General features: G+C 38.7%; 1 protein-coding gene across 3 annotated transcripts in view; it reads right to left on the reverse strand.

Moving 5' to 3' along the window:
• DHX9 (DExH-box helicase 9) overlaps nucleotides 1-12,427 on the reverse strand; it is a 38,272-nt gene extending 25,845 nt beyond the window's left edge. Inside the window, exons 1-7 of one of the 3 annotated variants that reach the window (XM_072648438.1) lie at nucleotides 12,267-12,427; nucleotides 10,678-10,809; nucleotides 9,918-10,058; nucleotides 8,705-8,810; nucleotides 6,033-6,154; nucleotides 5,237-5,385; nucleotides 2,466-2,512 (exon numbers count right to left, since the gene is read on the reverse strand). In XM_072648438.1, the coding sequence (XP_072504539.1) occupies nucleotides 2,466-2,512; nucleotides 5,237-5,385; nucleotides 6,033-6,154; nucleotides 8,705-8,810; nucleotides 9,918-10,058; nucleotides 10,678-10,788 (676 nt within the window). In that variant the 5' untranslated portion in view covers nucleotides 10,789-10,809; nucleotides 12,267-12,427. Of the gene's footprint in view, nucleotides 1-2,465; nucleotides 2,513-3,346; nucleotides 3,483-5,236; nucleotides 5,386-6,032; nucleotides 6,155-8,704; nucleotides 8,826-9,917; nucleotides 10,059-10,677; nucleotides 10,810-12,266 lie in introns of those variants that run through there. The other 2 variants (XM_072648437.1, XM_072648439.1) reach the window with 2 other exon arrangements.
• Between the last annotated feature and the right edge of the window lie 4,971 nt (nucleotides 12,428-17,398).

Consider the following 17,398-nt stretch of genomic DNA (forward strand, 5'->3'; position numbering starts at 1 on the left):
ACTCCACAATATAGTATTGCCTGAGATATAAAATGATTGATATAAATAGCTATTTCCCTAGTTCAAATCACTACTATAACATAAAGCATTAAAAATAAAGCACAAATATAAACATAAGCACTGTTGCTTAATCTATTACTTTTTTTCAAGTGAAAAGAATATGTATTCTTCAAAAGCCACTCCAATGTTCTAAAATAGAAAATTCTTGCATTTAACTAATTTTAATAGTATGAGCTCTTGATTTAAAGAATCAGTTTTGATAGAAGGAACCTCAAAATATGACACAAACTCCCTCAGATGAGGGAGATGAGCAGAGTCTTGCAGAGATTAAAAGATTTCCATAGTCATACTGCTAGTTACTATTAGGATCAGAACTAGAACACAGACCACTTGACTCCCAATCCAGTACTCTTTTTCATTTACAACACACATTCATGTAATGCTTTAAGATTTACAAGAGAATTTGTTCACAATAACCCTATGGGGTAGTGAGCAAAAGTCCATCTAGATTACAGGTGAAACTGAAGCTCAAAGAAGTTAAATGATTTGCCCACGGTCACAAAACTAGTAAATGTGCTAACTGCATTCCTTGAGATCAAACTATTTGTTTAGCATAAGTACAATAATCATATGAGCAATTTATTTTCTCAAGCAACCCTAATCATCTGTTGTTCATTCAAAAGATCTAAATTCTCATTCTTCCAACCCCTCATTCATTCAACAAAGGAAGGCAGGCCTAGGTAACATGCATTATTCAAGGTCTTAGCTGGCAAAGCCAGAGCCTTGAGACTAAAGTATGGCTTTATTTTACTTTTTCTTGGACCACACGTGACTTAATTATGACTATACATGGAACCAATGAAGTCAACTCCATTTGAACTAAGACTACCCACCAAGTTTCAGCAAACCCTGTAAAACTTAATGAGTGGACGTTGTTATGTTAAAATAAACATTTATTTGGACCAATAAACATAATTCAAGGAGTATTTTGTTTAAAAGTACTTATAGATTTGGGAAATAACATCATTACCTATCAAATGGAAGAGGAATTAACTAGCATGGTAGGTTTAAAATGCCTAATGAGTAGAAAAATTCTGTAACTTTTCAACAGAAAAAGGAAAAAATCCAAAGGACACTAACACCAAGAAGCATTTCAACTTAAGAAGCACTGAAGGGGTTGCAAGTGGAAAAAGTTTAAGAAGCCCTGACTAATGAATCAAAGGGAAAAAAATGTCTTAAGGACAGCTTTTTTTCCCTTAAAGTCATTGCATTAACACTAACAATCATAAATGTTAAGTAGCTAATTTCTACGTAATTTGTAACATGGACACAAAACTGGGAGAATACAGGGAATGGGACTCTTAATGGAAATTATTATTATGATTATCAAATCCCAAGAATAGTTTAATCATAACTCAGCATCAATTCCCTATACCCATAATCTCCTAGGAGCTCTTACTTTTGTCCAGCTGTTTCACAAATTCAGTACTTGCCAATTTACTAGAATCCGATCCCTTTTGTCTTTAAAAGCAGTTTTTATCCATCATTCTTAATATTTGTCATCCATACTGTCAACTCCTCTCTTTTTTTTCATTCAGCCTAAGTAATTGTAGTCAATCAATAGTTAGCTACACTTAATCTAGGAAGCTGTCTCTCCAAGTCCTTGCTGCCCAAGGTGCTGTCATTTGATTCCTTCTTTATTTGGTCAGCCCATAAAGAGAAAATTCTTAAAATTATAGAAACTCTTAGTTGATCAAAGATCTCTCTGCATTGCCATTATTAAGTAACGCTGGATTTTGTTTCATTTAAGGCAATTCCTCTCAAAAATTTTGCCCCCTTCCCTTTGCTATTAGGAAATGTTTTGTACCATATGTAGTAAACTCATTAATTTTTCTTCTGTATTCAATCTGCCAAAATAATCAATTAAAAGACTGACTTTGTGCTTAGAGAGGATAAAACAAATAAGTATGCCCTCAGAATTTTCCTTGGAAGCTGGCAGATTTGTCATCAACTCTCTCTGCACTGATATATTACATGAATACTCATGGCTATTTCAACATACAACGAGGCTCTGCTATCTCTGAATTTCTGTACTAAACACTACTCCAGTATATATGGTAGTCAAGTAACTGGTTGATGATAACAAAGGTCAATGAAGTCTTTTATGAGGCAGCATGACAGTGTGAGCACAGACTTGAAATCAGCAAAACTGAGTTTGAACCCTTTTTAACAGGGCCTAACTTGGTGACCACAAACAAATCTCTAAACTTCTGAGCTTCGACTTTCCTCATCTATAAAGTAAGGCTAGTTAACACCTGCAGTACCTACCTCACAGGATTTTTTGCAAGTTATCAAATGAAATAATCTATGTCAAGTAGTATGTAAACCTTAAAGCAATATATGAAGGTCAGCTATTATGAACTGTTAGTACCACTGTAAAAGAGCAGAGGAATAGAAGCACTTACTTCTGCCCAGCTGCTTGACATAAATGGTCATTTCTGCAATAAAGCTCCTGTAACAACACATACACAAACAAGGTTAGTGATTCTACTGCTAAAAAAGGCTGAACCCAGGGTTCCCCAAACAGCCAGGCTTTCCAACTGCTTAGGCAAATCTTGGCAAAACCCCACTGTAAACAAATTTACTCCTGTTCAACCCTAGAACAAATTATGTGCATTAGCCTCAAATAATACAACAGTATGAGACAACTGTAGTCTATATGAAGAGCCAATTGTTCTTGAAAAGAAATAATCGGAGTTCTGGTTCTATGTTTATTTACTCCAATTCCAAAGAAAAGAGTGAACAGCCAGCATGGCCTCAGCACAAAATAAGCTTTCCACATGGCCTGGGACTAAGGAATAAAAGCAGGCTGACAATTCTTCTGCTAATGTAGACTGTGGTTCTTTCGACAAGATTCTTCTGTATGATACAGCCTACTACTGACTGTAGCAGTGACCTGTTTAGAGACAAAACACATACTCTCGCACGCACACGCACACCCACACAGAGGCTGCACGGATCAGTGGCTCCAAGAGAGACAAGATTCTGGGATCTGCCTGCAGTTGGAAGTAGCCCTTGATAGCACACAAAGCACCAGTAATATTCCACTAATTTAGTGTCCTGGAGAATAAAAATAAAAACTAATTTCTAGAAACTATATCTGAACTTGCTAAGGAATTATAGGGCATCAAATCCAGGGTTTAAAGAAGCTGCCCTCTGAAAACTTTTCTGGCACTTTTCCTACTCAGGTGGGACCTAGCCTTGACGTTGTGCTGTGAATTAAAACAGGTTTCATGAGGCTTTAAAACCAATGTTAGACTCCTTCCTGTACCACTTGTGAACTGACCTTCAGGCACAGCGGCTTCATGGGTCAAAGGCCACTGGCTCTCAGGGGCACAACATCCACCCTTTCATTAATGACACCGATGCCAGTATGTTTCTCAGCCAGGCTTATAGTCAGCACTCAATCTCATTCTCCTCCACCTAGGGGGAACAGCGACACCAGAAATCAGTTTACAATAGTCTCCCATGTGATTGCTTAGTACGGCCTAAGCAGCAGCACATGTGTGATTAACACAGACCTCTGGTGTTGCTGTCTGCTATGAATTTTGTATAGGACATGAGGAGTCATGCCCATGATTGTTAGTGGATCCCCCAAATTGTTTATGTCTCCCATTTGCTGCCTCCAATTCTTAAATTCACATTCTTTGTATCAGAAGTCACTCATAAGATAGTATGAAACCACATCTACAATAATGAGCTTCAATTACTCTTGTATACATTGTTGGAGCTACCAAGTGTTAGGCTCATTCAGTTCTGATGCAAAGTAAATTTTCTTTCTCCTCCTTGGAGAAGAAATAAATCATCAAGAATGAAGATTCACTTCTTTCTTCTACATACCTTCTATTCCAATTCTATTCCATTATTTTTAATCTTCTGATACTAGGAAGAAAATGTTTTGAAATTTCTTAGGATTAACAAAACATTTGGGGGGAGCCATGCTTTCAACATAGCATTTAGACACTTTTTATTCAAAAATTTATTTTAATTTTTCTTTTGGGGTTGCTATATGCATCCCAGGGAGTCATACCCACAAATTTAATTTCCCTTGCCTTTTTCAAGGAAAATCTTTCATTGTACAAATTTTGAAAAATTTGAAAAACAGCCAGATATTATTGGATATGCCAGAGTGTATTTTCATCACAACCTCCCCATTTTCCACAATATGCTGCTCCCCATAAGAGTCTAATCCATACGAGCCTTCCTGGGAGTAATAATTAATACACCCTGGAATGCTCTCTGGAAGAACAGCAAGCAGGCTGAGAAACATACCGTCACCACCACAACCACCTCCCCTTTACCTTCACCATTATAACAATACTGCCACACAAGGAGGCCTAGAGAGCATAGATGACGTTAACATAACCTTAACCACAAGGCTTCACCAAATCTAGCTTTTGTAGTTACAAATCTGATCATCAGCAATAGATTTTTGAAAAGCATTCAATGTCATTATCAAGTGTACTGAGGGAGATGCCTCTAAAATCCTCATGAAAACAGCCCAGCAACTAACAGACAAAACCATAAAGCCCCTACATATGCCAATTAAACACACATGCAAAAACAAGGCTTTCCTTAATCACCTTTCAAACAAGGCTCAAATTTCAACAGGAATCTTTAAGAGGACTGGCCACTTTGAAAGTGGAAAATACTGAAGTGCCATTTGGTTGCATATCCAGGTGCAATCTAACCTATGTTTGGGAAACCTAGGATATTAAAAGGAAAAAAAAACAATGGAAATACCACTTTAAAGGTCACCTCTGACCATTTAAAATGGCCAGGCTGTGATGAAGGTCAGTGGAAACCAACAATACAGGCATTATCTTTATAAGTTATCTTTATAAATGTCAGCCAGGAGCAAACCAATCAGATCCACCAACTTTGCCTCCAATCCCCCAAAAATCAGCACCTTGAAGGTCTGACATCACAGACTGCATTTCAGCTGAGAAATGGACTTCCATCACATCTAAAGTCATGTTTTCCAAATGCTCGACATGACAACTTGTACATTAAAGACCAAGGTTAATTCTTGTACTAAGTAAATTATCTTATCAAATGTCACCTTTGCTGATACAGAAGCAACCAGCCAACATGTACACAAAATATACTTCAACAATAGTATTCCCTAAACTTAATTCTAACTTACTATAAAAGGAAAAGAGCGAAACAAGCAAACCTGTTGTGATCAGGACCCACTTGGGTGTATTTATATTCTCCTTGGACCTTCTCCTTTTGGAAAAATTGGTTCAGCCGAGCCTTAGCATTTTCCAAGGTCCAGTTTCCATGAAGACCAGCGTTTAAGTCCACTTCTTCTGATTCCAGAGTCTAAAGATTTAGACAATTATTGCGATTATATGTGGCCAGTATTGTTAGCTACGTTGTCCAAGTTTACATTCAAGGTTCTGAATAGTTTATGGTCAAAGTATATGACACTTTGGATGGTATACAAATTTTAATCTGGTTCTAATAACACTCTTAATGTCATACAGAAACATATACCTGACAAATTTTCTTTACAAATAATCACAAAAATGAAGTTTTTTATCATTTTAGTTTATCAATTAGACAATTCTACCTTCAAAGATACTTGCTTAGATTAGAACTGTAAGTAGTCTTTAAAAGGTTACTTTTTATAATAGCTAGAACTATTATTATCTATTACCAGATCACACATTTACAAATTTTTCTTGGATAATTCCAGTTTCCTAATGCACTTCCGTAGGACTTATCAACCAAGTTGTAACCTGGTTGGAATCTGTAATGATAAGGAGAATACTAATGAAATCAGAGCTCTTTTATGCTTACATCTGGCTGAATGCATATTTAGTACATTAAGCAATTCCTCAAATTGCTATTTAAAAGAATTACCCTATTTAATCTATGAATATTAATTCTTACTGAAGACCTCTCTTAAAAAATTTTAAATTGTCTAATTATACTTCTAGAAATGGAAATCACAGAAGTAGTCTTACCGCTTGTACCTCTTGCTCCTCCTTTCTGGAGTAGTAATCCTTCAAATTGGCTCCACGATCCCATGTGCCACCAGGACCAGCACCAGGGCCATAACCAGAGCCTCCAAGTCCTGGGGTACCATCTATAATGAAAGAAAATTATTACCTTTCAGATAGTGGGAAAAAAAGGTAGCTTTTTGAATTGTTGCATTAATAATCTAGGAAAAAACCCATCAGTTGTTTCAAAGAGAAAATTGAATAGTAAAGCAATTCCACCAGAGAATAATTCTAACCTGTGTCATGTATTTGGAGGACAGGAAAAATGAAAGAAAAAACAAGGTAGAGCAGCAATTAACCTTTGGAACTATGCAACAGATTCTTCCCAGAGAAGAATCTTCTGATGAAATAGCAGCTCTTGAGCTCCCAGGAATTAAAGTATACCATCCAAAGTTACCTTCAAAACAAATGGCATTTAGTACTGGTCTGGAAAAAAAAAACCAGTAGCAAGAGATTATCCTTGCTGAAGGGATACATTTAAGAAGCCATGTTAATGTGAAACAAAAGCAAAATGTGCTGTCTTCTTGGGCAAGTTATGAAGGATAAGATAAAGGGCGTCTCCTTAAAACTGTCACACTTACAGTTACCTAATTGTAGAGAAATCACAGGATAAAGCATACGACACAAGAAGATAAAAAGCACTGAAGGGAAAAATGAAAAACTTTAAGGATCTAGGTGACACCCTTTTCACTGCAGCAAAATATTAAGATGAAGTTGATCTACAAAGTGAGGAACTGGTAAAGATAGTACTTGGAAATGGAATTTGCATTCTGGTCTATGATTGGAGATACAGAAAATTAATTCTTTTCCAAGAATGAAAAGCACCTGACAAGGGCCAGAAGACAGACATTTCCCTGCAGTATCTAGACTATCTAATCAAGAAGCCTTCAAAATGGAAAGGGAAGAAGAAAATCATCCACATGTTTACCAAGCCAGATACCACTGAGTAGCAAATTTAACAAAGGAAAAAGAGTATCAGTAGATAAAAGCAGTAAATCACAAGTGACTGTAGTCCAAGAGGGGAAGAAATGGTCTCAGAAACATACCGGGTATCCCCAAAGACTTGTGGACACTGCATAAAAATAAGCAATAAACAACTTACATGATTTCAAGGAGATAAATTGGACACCTGAAGAATACCAAAACTTTTAAATGACTGGATTCATAATTAGGAAATGAATAAACCTTATTGAAAAGGCAAGTTCAAGAGGTGACAGAGTAACTTAAGATGATTCCTTGAGGAAATTCAGGAGCCAAAGAGGGAATCCATGAAGACAGAAAGACAAAAGAAACAGGTGAGTACAAATGCAGTGCAGGGTAGTTTAGAGTACTAGATTTGAAGTTAGAACTTCTGATTCATGGCTCTGCCACTTACTACCTGTGTGACATCTAAGGAAAAACATTTATAATCAATCAATATTTATTAAGCACCTACTGTGTGTCAGGTGCTAAGCTCTGTGGATAAAAAAAGAGGCAAAAGACAGTTCCTGCCATCAAGGAACTCACAATCTAATGGGGGAAGAAGACAAATTTATACTTATATGCAGTATAAATAAGGAAGGTACTAGAATTAGTACCAAAGAAAAAATTCCAGGAGCCAAGAGAAGGAGTGCCTTGTTCAAGGAACAGCAAAGAGGTCAGTGCCATGGGATTGAAGAGTATGTGTTGGGGAGTAATGTGTAAGAAGACTAGATGGAAAAGTAGGGATTTATACACCAGAGGATTTTGTATTTGATTGGGGGGGGGGGGGCAATAGGGAGCTATTAAAATTTACTGAGTATGAAGGTGACATGGTTGGACTTGCACTGCAGGAAAATCACTTTGGTGGCTGAATGGAGGATAGACTGGACTGGTGAGAAACTTGAGGCAGGCAAATCCCAGTAAACTACTGAAGTAGTTCAGGTGAAAGGTGATGAGTCTGCAACAGGGTCATAGAGGTGTCAGAGGAGACGTATCCACCAAGAGATGTTGTAAAGGTTACAGTGACAGGCCTTGGCAACAGATTGGATGTGGCAGTGAGAGATAGCGAAGAATTAAGGATGACACTCATGTTGTAAGTCTGAGGGATCAGGAAGATGGTGTTGCACTATAGAGTAACAGGGAAAGTAGGAGGTAGGTAGGCTTAAGACGGGAAAGACACTAAATTCTGTTTTGGACAGTCTGAGTTCAAGATGTCTACTGGACGTCCATTTCAAGATATCTTGGAGGTTTGAGACTGGAAGATAGCAGAGATGTCAGGACAGGATAGGTAGATGTGAGAGCATAGAGATGGTACTTAAATCTATGGGAGCTAATGAGATCACCATTATAAAACAATTCTCCAAAAGTGGATTACTATGTTTTAGAAGTAATGGGTTTCCATTTAGTGAGCAAGACCATTGCAATGGGAGTTCTAGTTCAGATTTGACATTTAAGGTCCTTTCTACCTCATTCAGTGATCTATTATTAAACTACTACTTTGTACTACCTACAAAACACCATCATGCTAGGAACTATCTTACAGAAAATCCTTAATTCACTGTCTTTAAGACACAACTGTTATCCTATCTACTATCTAAGTAATAGAATCACATTGGGAAAGGAGTATTCTTTTATAAGGGAAGACACGTACGGACATACAAATTTACGACTCTTACCTGTTTGGAGAGCCAGATGAGGAGGAAGAGGTCCTCCCAAAGAAGCTGCTAAATTTCCACCACCACCCTCTGCTGAGTCAGTTGTATCAGTAACTGGGGGTGCTATCTGCAGAAGAGAAAGCTGTAAATTTAAGTGCCTCTAATTTCACAAGCAGTAGCAAATCCTTTTTAATTCTAGCATAAAAGACTCTTGATTAATTTGTATGACAAATTTTAACTTTTCCTAGTTATATTTACTGGTAACAATATTAACAATGCACATTATGGTGAAGACGAACATTCTGGATACTCTGGCTTCCCTCAATTAGGTTAGCAACTGCTACAAAATAAAGGTGGGGAGAGGTCAGTTGATATAATCTATAGTATTATGAACGTAACTGACAGGATCAAATCTACTCCATAAAAAGATTTCAACTATAAAATGTCCTTTGATCCCTATCTTGTATTCAAGCTCAGAGTCGTTCAGAGACAGATTAATGGGTTAATAATGTGAGGAAAATACTAGAAAGGGGAAAGATTAGAGGAGGTTATCACAATAACCAATCCAGGCAAGTGGAGTTTAAGGGCCAGAATTAGGGAATATATTAAGAGTAAAGGAAGAATATAAGAAATATTGAATAGGCAGAATCTACTTTGGGAGTGAGGGAGCAAGAGTAAAAAAAAAAAAAAATCATACAAAGATTTCTATTCTGGGTGACTGGAAGGATAGTGGTATCACTTAGGTAAACAGAAGCTAGGAAGGGGTTGGGTTTGGGAGAATAATGATAACTATATTAATAAAGATGGAAAGCGCTTATACTTAAAAAAGTACCAGCAAAAAGTTAACAGTTTAACAGAATAGAATAAATGTTTATCCCCAATCACATTAAATACATGGATAGATACACAGAAAAACCCCTAAAATCGAAAGGGGATTACTATTTTGTTCATAATAAAAATACCTTTTTGCTAACTCATAATGAAGCTCTTAATAAAAATTACCTTGATAATGTGCAACTATAAGAGAGGAATTCAAGGATTTCCTCAAGATAACAAAGCAGGTAAATACCAAAGTAGAACAAAACTTAAAACTTCTGAAACCTAGTTCAGGACCCTGCTACTGTTTGGAGCAATGTTAAAGTATCTGAAGGAAAATTTTAAATGCTTCAAAGTAGACAAAATTAGTATCCTGGAGTTTCCTCACATAATTGAGGCAGAGTAATTTTATACTTACTCCAATAGCTGGAACTTCCTCACTCTTAACTTCATTCACTCGAACCAAGTAGTTAACAAAATCTCTGGCAGCATTGCTCTGAGCATCTTTCTTATTGGTGGAATTGCCCATGCCAGTATAATTAAAACCTTCCACTCGAACCTGAAACAGAAAAAAAATTACTTCAAGAGTTAATAAAGAATCTGGACATCAGCAAATGTCTAACAATAACAAATCTCTAGAATAGCTCTCTACAAACCCTTGGCAAATACACAGCTCCACTCGTATAGGTGCTTGAATAATCACATACAGCATTTGGCTAGGGAAAAAATTACCACACAATAAAATCTAGATCCTCTGTACTCATATAGTAGCATATTCAGTAGCAAAATTTGGATAATTTCATGAAGAAAGCTTTCTTTATATATTACAAAGCAAGCACTTATGTATATAGTACATCAGTAGTGCTCCAACTCCGGAAATAGTTAATAGAACAAGTGAGCATATAGCTGATAAACTGTTGCACTTTCATTAGCCTCAATTCCTTTGTTCTGCCCTACTGGTATGGACAAGGGAGTCCATATTTAAATATGTCTAAGCTGGTATAAACCTCTTATCAACATAGTTCAGCAAGTAGACAGACACACACATACACTCTTACCCCCTACACCTCACTTCCTAACTATATTTCGCATAATTATTTTCAAAGATAGAATTTCCCTTCCTTGAATATAAACTTTATTTCTTATAAATCACATAAAGAATTATATTGTTTTAGTACCTCACACATGAATTTCTGTCTGTTCTTATTCCCCACGGCTCTTATTTCATAGGTTGGAGTCATTTTCCTTTTCCCACACCATGCATACAGGAAATTTTTGACATCACCCATGATGTAAATGTCTTGTTAAACCTTGAGAAAGAAAAAGTCAAAAATAAATTCAAAACACCAGCGAAATGCATATCATCATATACAAAGGAACAGAGCAAGATACTTCAACACACAAATAAATACAAACTTGGTAAAATTTTTTAAAATGTATACAGAACATCTTGTGTTATCCAACTATGTACTTCATTCTGCCTTAAGACTTAAGGTATGTCTAGGCACATATTACATTTAGGAAATTAAGTACATGAACTACAGATTATGGACAATTAGCAAGCTCCTCCTCCAGTGTAACACTAGAAGTCCCATTCCTTTCACACTCCTGAGTAATCAGAAACACATTTACTGAAATATTTTTAATGTACTTGGGGAACGAAAAACAAGATACCCATGGTACATAATGGGTGAAGTAATCAATTGAATTCTGTGCCAAAAGACACTGGATTCCATTTTCTCTCTGGCTGAGAGGCCTTGGAGAAATCACTGTAAGCCCTAGGGGAAAGGGTGGCACTCAACTAGGTATCATCCAGAAATCCCTTTCCAGCTCTATGACCTATGATTAGTTTACAGGTAATCATCCTTTAACTTGTTTGCAAATTCGCAATATGTATAAGAGGTTTTCTTCTGGGAAAATAAGGTTTTTATGGTAGTCTCCACCGTAAAAGATACAATGGCTTCTTATATGCCAAAAACCTGACCGTACAACATTGGTATCTGAAGATGCTGAGTCACAGGCCTTTCTTAAAAGTTACAGGTAGAGAAAATGTGCACCCAAGTCTTATAACTATCATCTGTATCTGGTCAGCTGCCAAACCAACGGCGACCAGGACTGCTGACCCATAAAACTGCCTCAAAATTAATAAGGAAGAGCTCGGCCAAGGTGTGCGTGGCCCGTGGCAAATCTAGACCTACTACGGACCTCAAGATTCACAAAGCGCAAGCTAAGCGGATCGTGGGTCACACTCAGGTATTAAAAAAAGGAAGATCACACAACGACCAGGCCCAAGTAGTGAGAAAGTGGCAGGAGCCACAACTACGGGAGTCTGTTACTGTGCCCAAGTTGGAGACTGGGAGCTCATGGCGACGAACAGTGTCATTATGGAAGACTAGAGAAACACAAGTTCGCTTGTTTATCTGGGAGAAAGAATAAACGGCGAAGGTACCTGATTCCCAAAACATACGTTCACTTCTCTTACACAAACTGGAGGTAGTAAAAAGGCTACTGAATTGGGTGAGCGGAGTTCCCTCCTGACGCATGCGCACAAGGACGAGAACGCGCATGCACAGTAACATCCGGGACACTGCGAAGGCTACCCCACCCCCACCCTTCCCCCTCACCCGCGCTAAGCGACAAAGCGGTAACTGCAGAGGAGCAAAAAAAAAAAAAAAAAAAAAAAAAAAAAAAACCAAAACAAAACAAAACAGTCTCCGCCCACTCATCCTCGCCGCGTCCAAAGACGGGAATGACTCCCCTTTCTTACCGCCTTTTTCCCCGTGTCCCCAAGAGCTGCTCTTCCGAAAGTCGCGCGTGGCTCGGTTCCTTCAGAGAGGCCCCACAGACACACAGCCAGCCGCGCGCAGCCCGTCGCGAAATGGCTCCTACTGCAGCGGAAGAAGGAAAGCGGAAAGAAAAGTTGCGCGTGCGCTTAAGTGGCATGGGGGCGGGAAACGTGACCAAAGACGCAAAAGACGCAGGGGTGGGCGGGGATAATTGGGGGAAGGAAGCCAATAGGGGGAGCCACCGTCGTGGGTGGGAGGGGCTACCGCTCGGGAGAGCCCGTTATTTCTCTGGAGGCGGGGCCGATGTCCGTTTGTGGCCGATCCCTTGGGGGAGGACCTTGGACATCGGACCCGAGTCCCGCAGCCTGCACCGGGGCACTTTCTTGTGAGCATGAAGGTTGCCTTTCATAAGACTGCGTGCCACGTATTGTGCGAAGAGAAACTCGGACTTTTCAGGGAAAGAACACGGACCCTGGAAAAGGTCCACCTGCCGCGCCTCCGTCACGTGACCTTGGGCAAGCTAAGCCTCGGTGTCCTCCTCTGTCCACACAGCGGAGGTTGCCCCAGGTGGTCGCCTGGGTCCGGAAATCCCAGGATTTTTTTTCCAGGCTGAAACAGTAACTACAGTATGTTAGCAACGTGAGGAACGTCAGTGATGACGAAGGCTGCCCTCCCCCTCTTGGCCAAGACGCAGAAGAAGGGGTTCTAGCTGTGGTCCTCTGGTTCCCGTCTCCTTGACGGGACCGGATTTTCACGCGAACCTTAACGGACCAGTTCAGTTCTGTTAGAAACAAGCCCGAGTTAAGGACTTAGTCCGTGCTAGCAGCTGTTCTAGGTGCTTGAGCTCGGCAGACGGGCAAGGTAGCCCCTGACCTGGGCCGAGCGTACCAAACTAAAGGTGGGCTGATTTTAGCGAAGAGGAGAGGAAAAGCCTCTTGGAGAAGGTGACCCTTTACAAGAGGCAGAGGTGAAGGGGCCACCGCTCCGGGAACGAGAGACAGGAGATGGAGCGCCGTGTACGAGAGGACAGCGCGCAGGTCACATACACATGGAACGGCAGCACGGAGTTGTGAGGAGAAGCGCAGTCAGCCTGGAAAGATAGGCTGGAGATCGGTGGTGAAGGGCTTTACTGCGAAATATCTACTAAACGCTGTAACTATTGCAATTGCAGTAAAAGTCAGTGAAGTCAGTTTATGACACGGACACAAATACCCCAGTAACGTGCCTTTAGGAGTTGTGAACAAGGAAAATAAAATGAAGACAGTGTGAAAAATAACAGCAATTCTGAGAACAGTTATCAGATGATCTATGTCTTTTTATCACATCCTGTAATCATTATGAACTAATTATGTTACAATTTTGAAATTCATTCAAATTCAGCGAATTCATTCACTTCTACGAAAGAAGCGTTCACTTAAAAGCTAAGTAAATGTACGTTAATGTTCGTGCTTATTCAGGTTAAAAGGATAGTGATAAGTAAAAAAAAATAGATACTTTTTACTCATATTTCTCTTCTAGACGTTAGTGTGGGGAACCCCTGTATTCTAGAGTTTCATAGAATAAACTCCGGGAGGGACCAAAGAGAGGTTGATCTTTTGAGTTAGCTCCCAGTATTGGAACCTGTTGCCTTAGGTGTCAGTTAAGTGGGAGTATATTTAAGAGTTAGTATTTACAGAGCTGAAGGACTAGGTATATGGAATACTGCATATTAATGTAGATATTTTTGATAAGTTTTTTAGTTTTCCCAGTTTTCCCTCCCTCTTATTCTTTGTTATAAAAGATAGCTTCTTTTATATTGGTAAATATAAACAGCATAAAAACAAGAGCTATCAATAAAAAGTTATTTTAAACAATAATAGTTTGCATGGCTGTGAACTGATCTATTTGGTTAGAACAGAGCTACACACAATGGATAAAAGAAAGAGGCAAAGTTAGGCTTGATGTCAGAAAAAACCTCCTAATAATTATAAATATCCAAAAATGAAATGAGCAGCATCCGGAGGTGGTAGATTCCCTCTCCTTGGAACTTTTCAAGCAGAGAGGAGTCAAATATGATGATGATTAAGGGACTAGAACGGGGTCTTTAATCTTTTTTGGTTAGGGCCCTCCTTGCCAGACTGGTGAATTCTATGGGCCCCTTTCAGAATGATGTCTTTAAATGCACAAAATAAAAAAAAAAACCAAATTATACTGAAATACTGCTATATTTTTTAAAAAGTCACAGACCCCAGTTTGACTCTGACCTTTCTGAAGACATCTCCAGTTCCACCTACACAGGCAAACAAAAAAGGCTTCTCTTAACCACATGGTTAACAGACCAGTGCCAGTTCCAGAATGTCAATGTATGGTCAAGTTTCTCCAAGGTATTTCCATTACATGTCATGGTGCCATTCTGTGCATATTCCAGTCATCTTACATATGTAAAACATTTTGGAAACCTTAAAGCATTATATAAAAGCTAACTATTGATGATAATTCATGAATGAGAAAGGCAACTCAAGTATCAAGTGAAGTGGAAGATGGAAAACTAAACGTTTCTTCTTATCCTTACAACCTCTTAAACCTCTCTAAAACAGAAATTATGCACCAAAAATAAAGCAACTTCAACTGTTCCCATGCTCTAGAATCCAGAAGAAGGTTAAAAAAAACTGCACCATGACCTGGTGCCTATCCTGAGTTCACTCAGCATCCTTTTCCCACCTCCTATGCTACGACAGTGAGGCTACACTAGAAAACCCAAGCATCCGACATATGGACTTGCAACAAAATCTAACTCCACACTATCATCCCCCTTCCATTTTTCCAGTGCTTTGGAGCCCCTGACGCCAGGCTGTATAAGTTTTCTTGGGCTGTGACAGCCAGTATAGTGGGAGCCCTTCAGAAGCAGAAGCCTGCTGGGGGCCATGACAGACAGTGCTATGACAGACTATCTTGTACCACCAGACCACAAAGCTCTGTACTAACAGTATCAGATCAAAGAATGGAGGAACAGAAGGAATGGAACAAAACACTGAAACAATATACTATGAAAGTAGAGGAACCATGTAGCATTTCACTAAACCACAGAGAAGAGCTCAGCATCCAGCTATGGCCATTTCTGTCAACCCAAAGGTCACCTGAGGCAGAGACCTCAGCTAATGAATCATGAATTGCACAGTGCAAGAGGAGGCTGGGGCACTTTGAAATCTAGCCCCCAAAGTAACCACCATCAAAGAGGGCAGAATCAGAAAGTAAGCTATAGGGGAAAATAAGGAAAAAAGACTGAAATGAACTCAGGAAGATGAAAACTCAAAGACCTTGAACACAAGCAAATAAATCAACAAGGAAAACACTAACAACAGAAGGGAACATTGCTTTTAGAGAGAGCAAATCATGAATAAATACTATAAAACAAAGGAAAATGTTCCAACACTTAATGAGACAGAAGACCTTGGAATGTAAGGACAACATAGAATCACAGCACACTATTCCTGAGTGGTTCAAAGGAGAAATATGAATTAAAGCAGAATTTATGGTTGTGTAGCAAAAATAATGGGCAGAATAGAAAAACTGGTATTTATGATGGCAAGTATCACCAAAGAAACAAAAGAGAGAAAAATAGATTGGAAATGCAAAAATACAGAAGTTAAGGACAATATAGAAGAAGAAAAGCAAAAAACAATCACATTAAAAGAACATATATTCACTATTATGCAAGAAAAATATACTGATCTTGAAGACAGGCCATGTAGAGACAACCTAAAGATCAAAAGTCTCCTAGAAGAATATAACAGGACACAAAAATCTTCAGCATCACAATGCTAGAAATAATAGAAGAAAAATTATCCAGACCTTCTGTGATAGAAAATGAAATAGCAATTGAAAAATATTCATGAATTCGTCACCTCCAGAAAAATATCCAAGGCTACAAACTCCAAGACATATGATAGTTAAATCTGACACATCATTTCAGAAACAAGTTCTGCAAGTGATCAAGAGAAGGTCTTCAAATACAAAGGAAAAGAAATCTGAGTAACACAAGACGATTCTGTACTCACCAGAAAATATAGGAAGGAGTGGAATAGTGTGTTCTGAAGAGCAGTGAAGCTCAGGATGCAACCTATGGTGACCTACACTATAAATATTGGCTTAATCATGAAAGAAAAAGATGGACATTCATAATAAAGAGGCGTTTGAAACATTCTTAGGAAAAATACTAAATCTAAGGTGTTTATTTGCTTCTCAAATACCCCAAACAACAGAAATGCAGGAGAAATGAATAAATGCAACAACCAGGAAAAGCAGCAGCAACTGTGACAGCAGAAATGCCAGCAACAATCAGACAAGATAACTAAAGGCATAGAAATAGATAAAGAAGACATAAAGCTATCCCTCTTTGCAGATGATATACTTTACTTGGACAATCCTAGGGAATCAGCAAAGATATTAATTGAGACAACTCATAGCCGGGTTCTCAAAGCTGGGGGGCTCCTTAGAGGCTTCCCAGAATCCTCATCTGGCTAAACAAACACTTCTGGTCAGTAAGCCCCAAAGTAATCAACAGACATGGCTTCCTCTGCCTGACCATAATTCAACAGACAGGTACAACTGCCGGATCGTCATTACCAGACAGGGAAGTATGACATCTGGGTTCTCAAGGCCTGGGGTAGGGGGTGGGGGTGGGGATGGGAGTGGGGGGTCCTTAGCAACTTCCCAGAATCCTCATCTGGCACTCAAACCTTCTTACCAAAAACTAAAACCCAAAGTAAAACCTCACTCTCAGAATATTTATACCTTTTTTAGAACCAGAGGATATCCCAACCCTTGAGAACCAGTGCCTCATTAACAAAAACTGTGAGTGTTCCTACAAATCTTCCCTAATCAAAGTCCCCTTACTGGGCAGGCCCATTAATGGGTGGAGAAGATCTTTAATCACATTAACAGTACAAATACATATATATATATACACATACATATATATATACATATACATATATATACATATATATGTATATGTATATATATATATATGTATATATATATATATATATATATATATATATACTGTTTCTAGTGAAAGTAACTCTTGCTTCTGTACTGTGCTCCTAGTAAAGAGTCTTGATTGATAAAGGCA

This window comes from Notamacropus eugenii, chromosome 2 (genome assembly GCF_028372415.1).
Source record: "Notamacropus eugenii isolate mMacEug1 chromosome 2, mMacEug1.pri_v2, whole genome shotgun sequence".
Taxonomy (NCBI): domain Eukaryota; kingdom Metazoa; phylum Chordata; class Mammalia; order Diprotodontia; family Macropodidae; genus Notamacropus; species Notamacropus eugenii.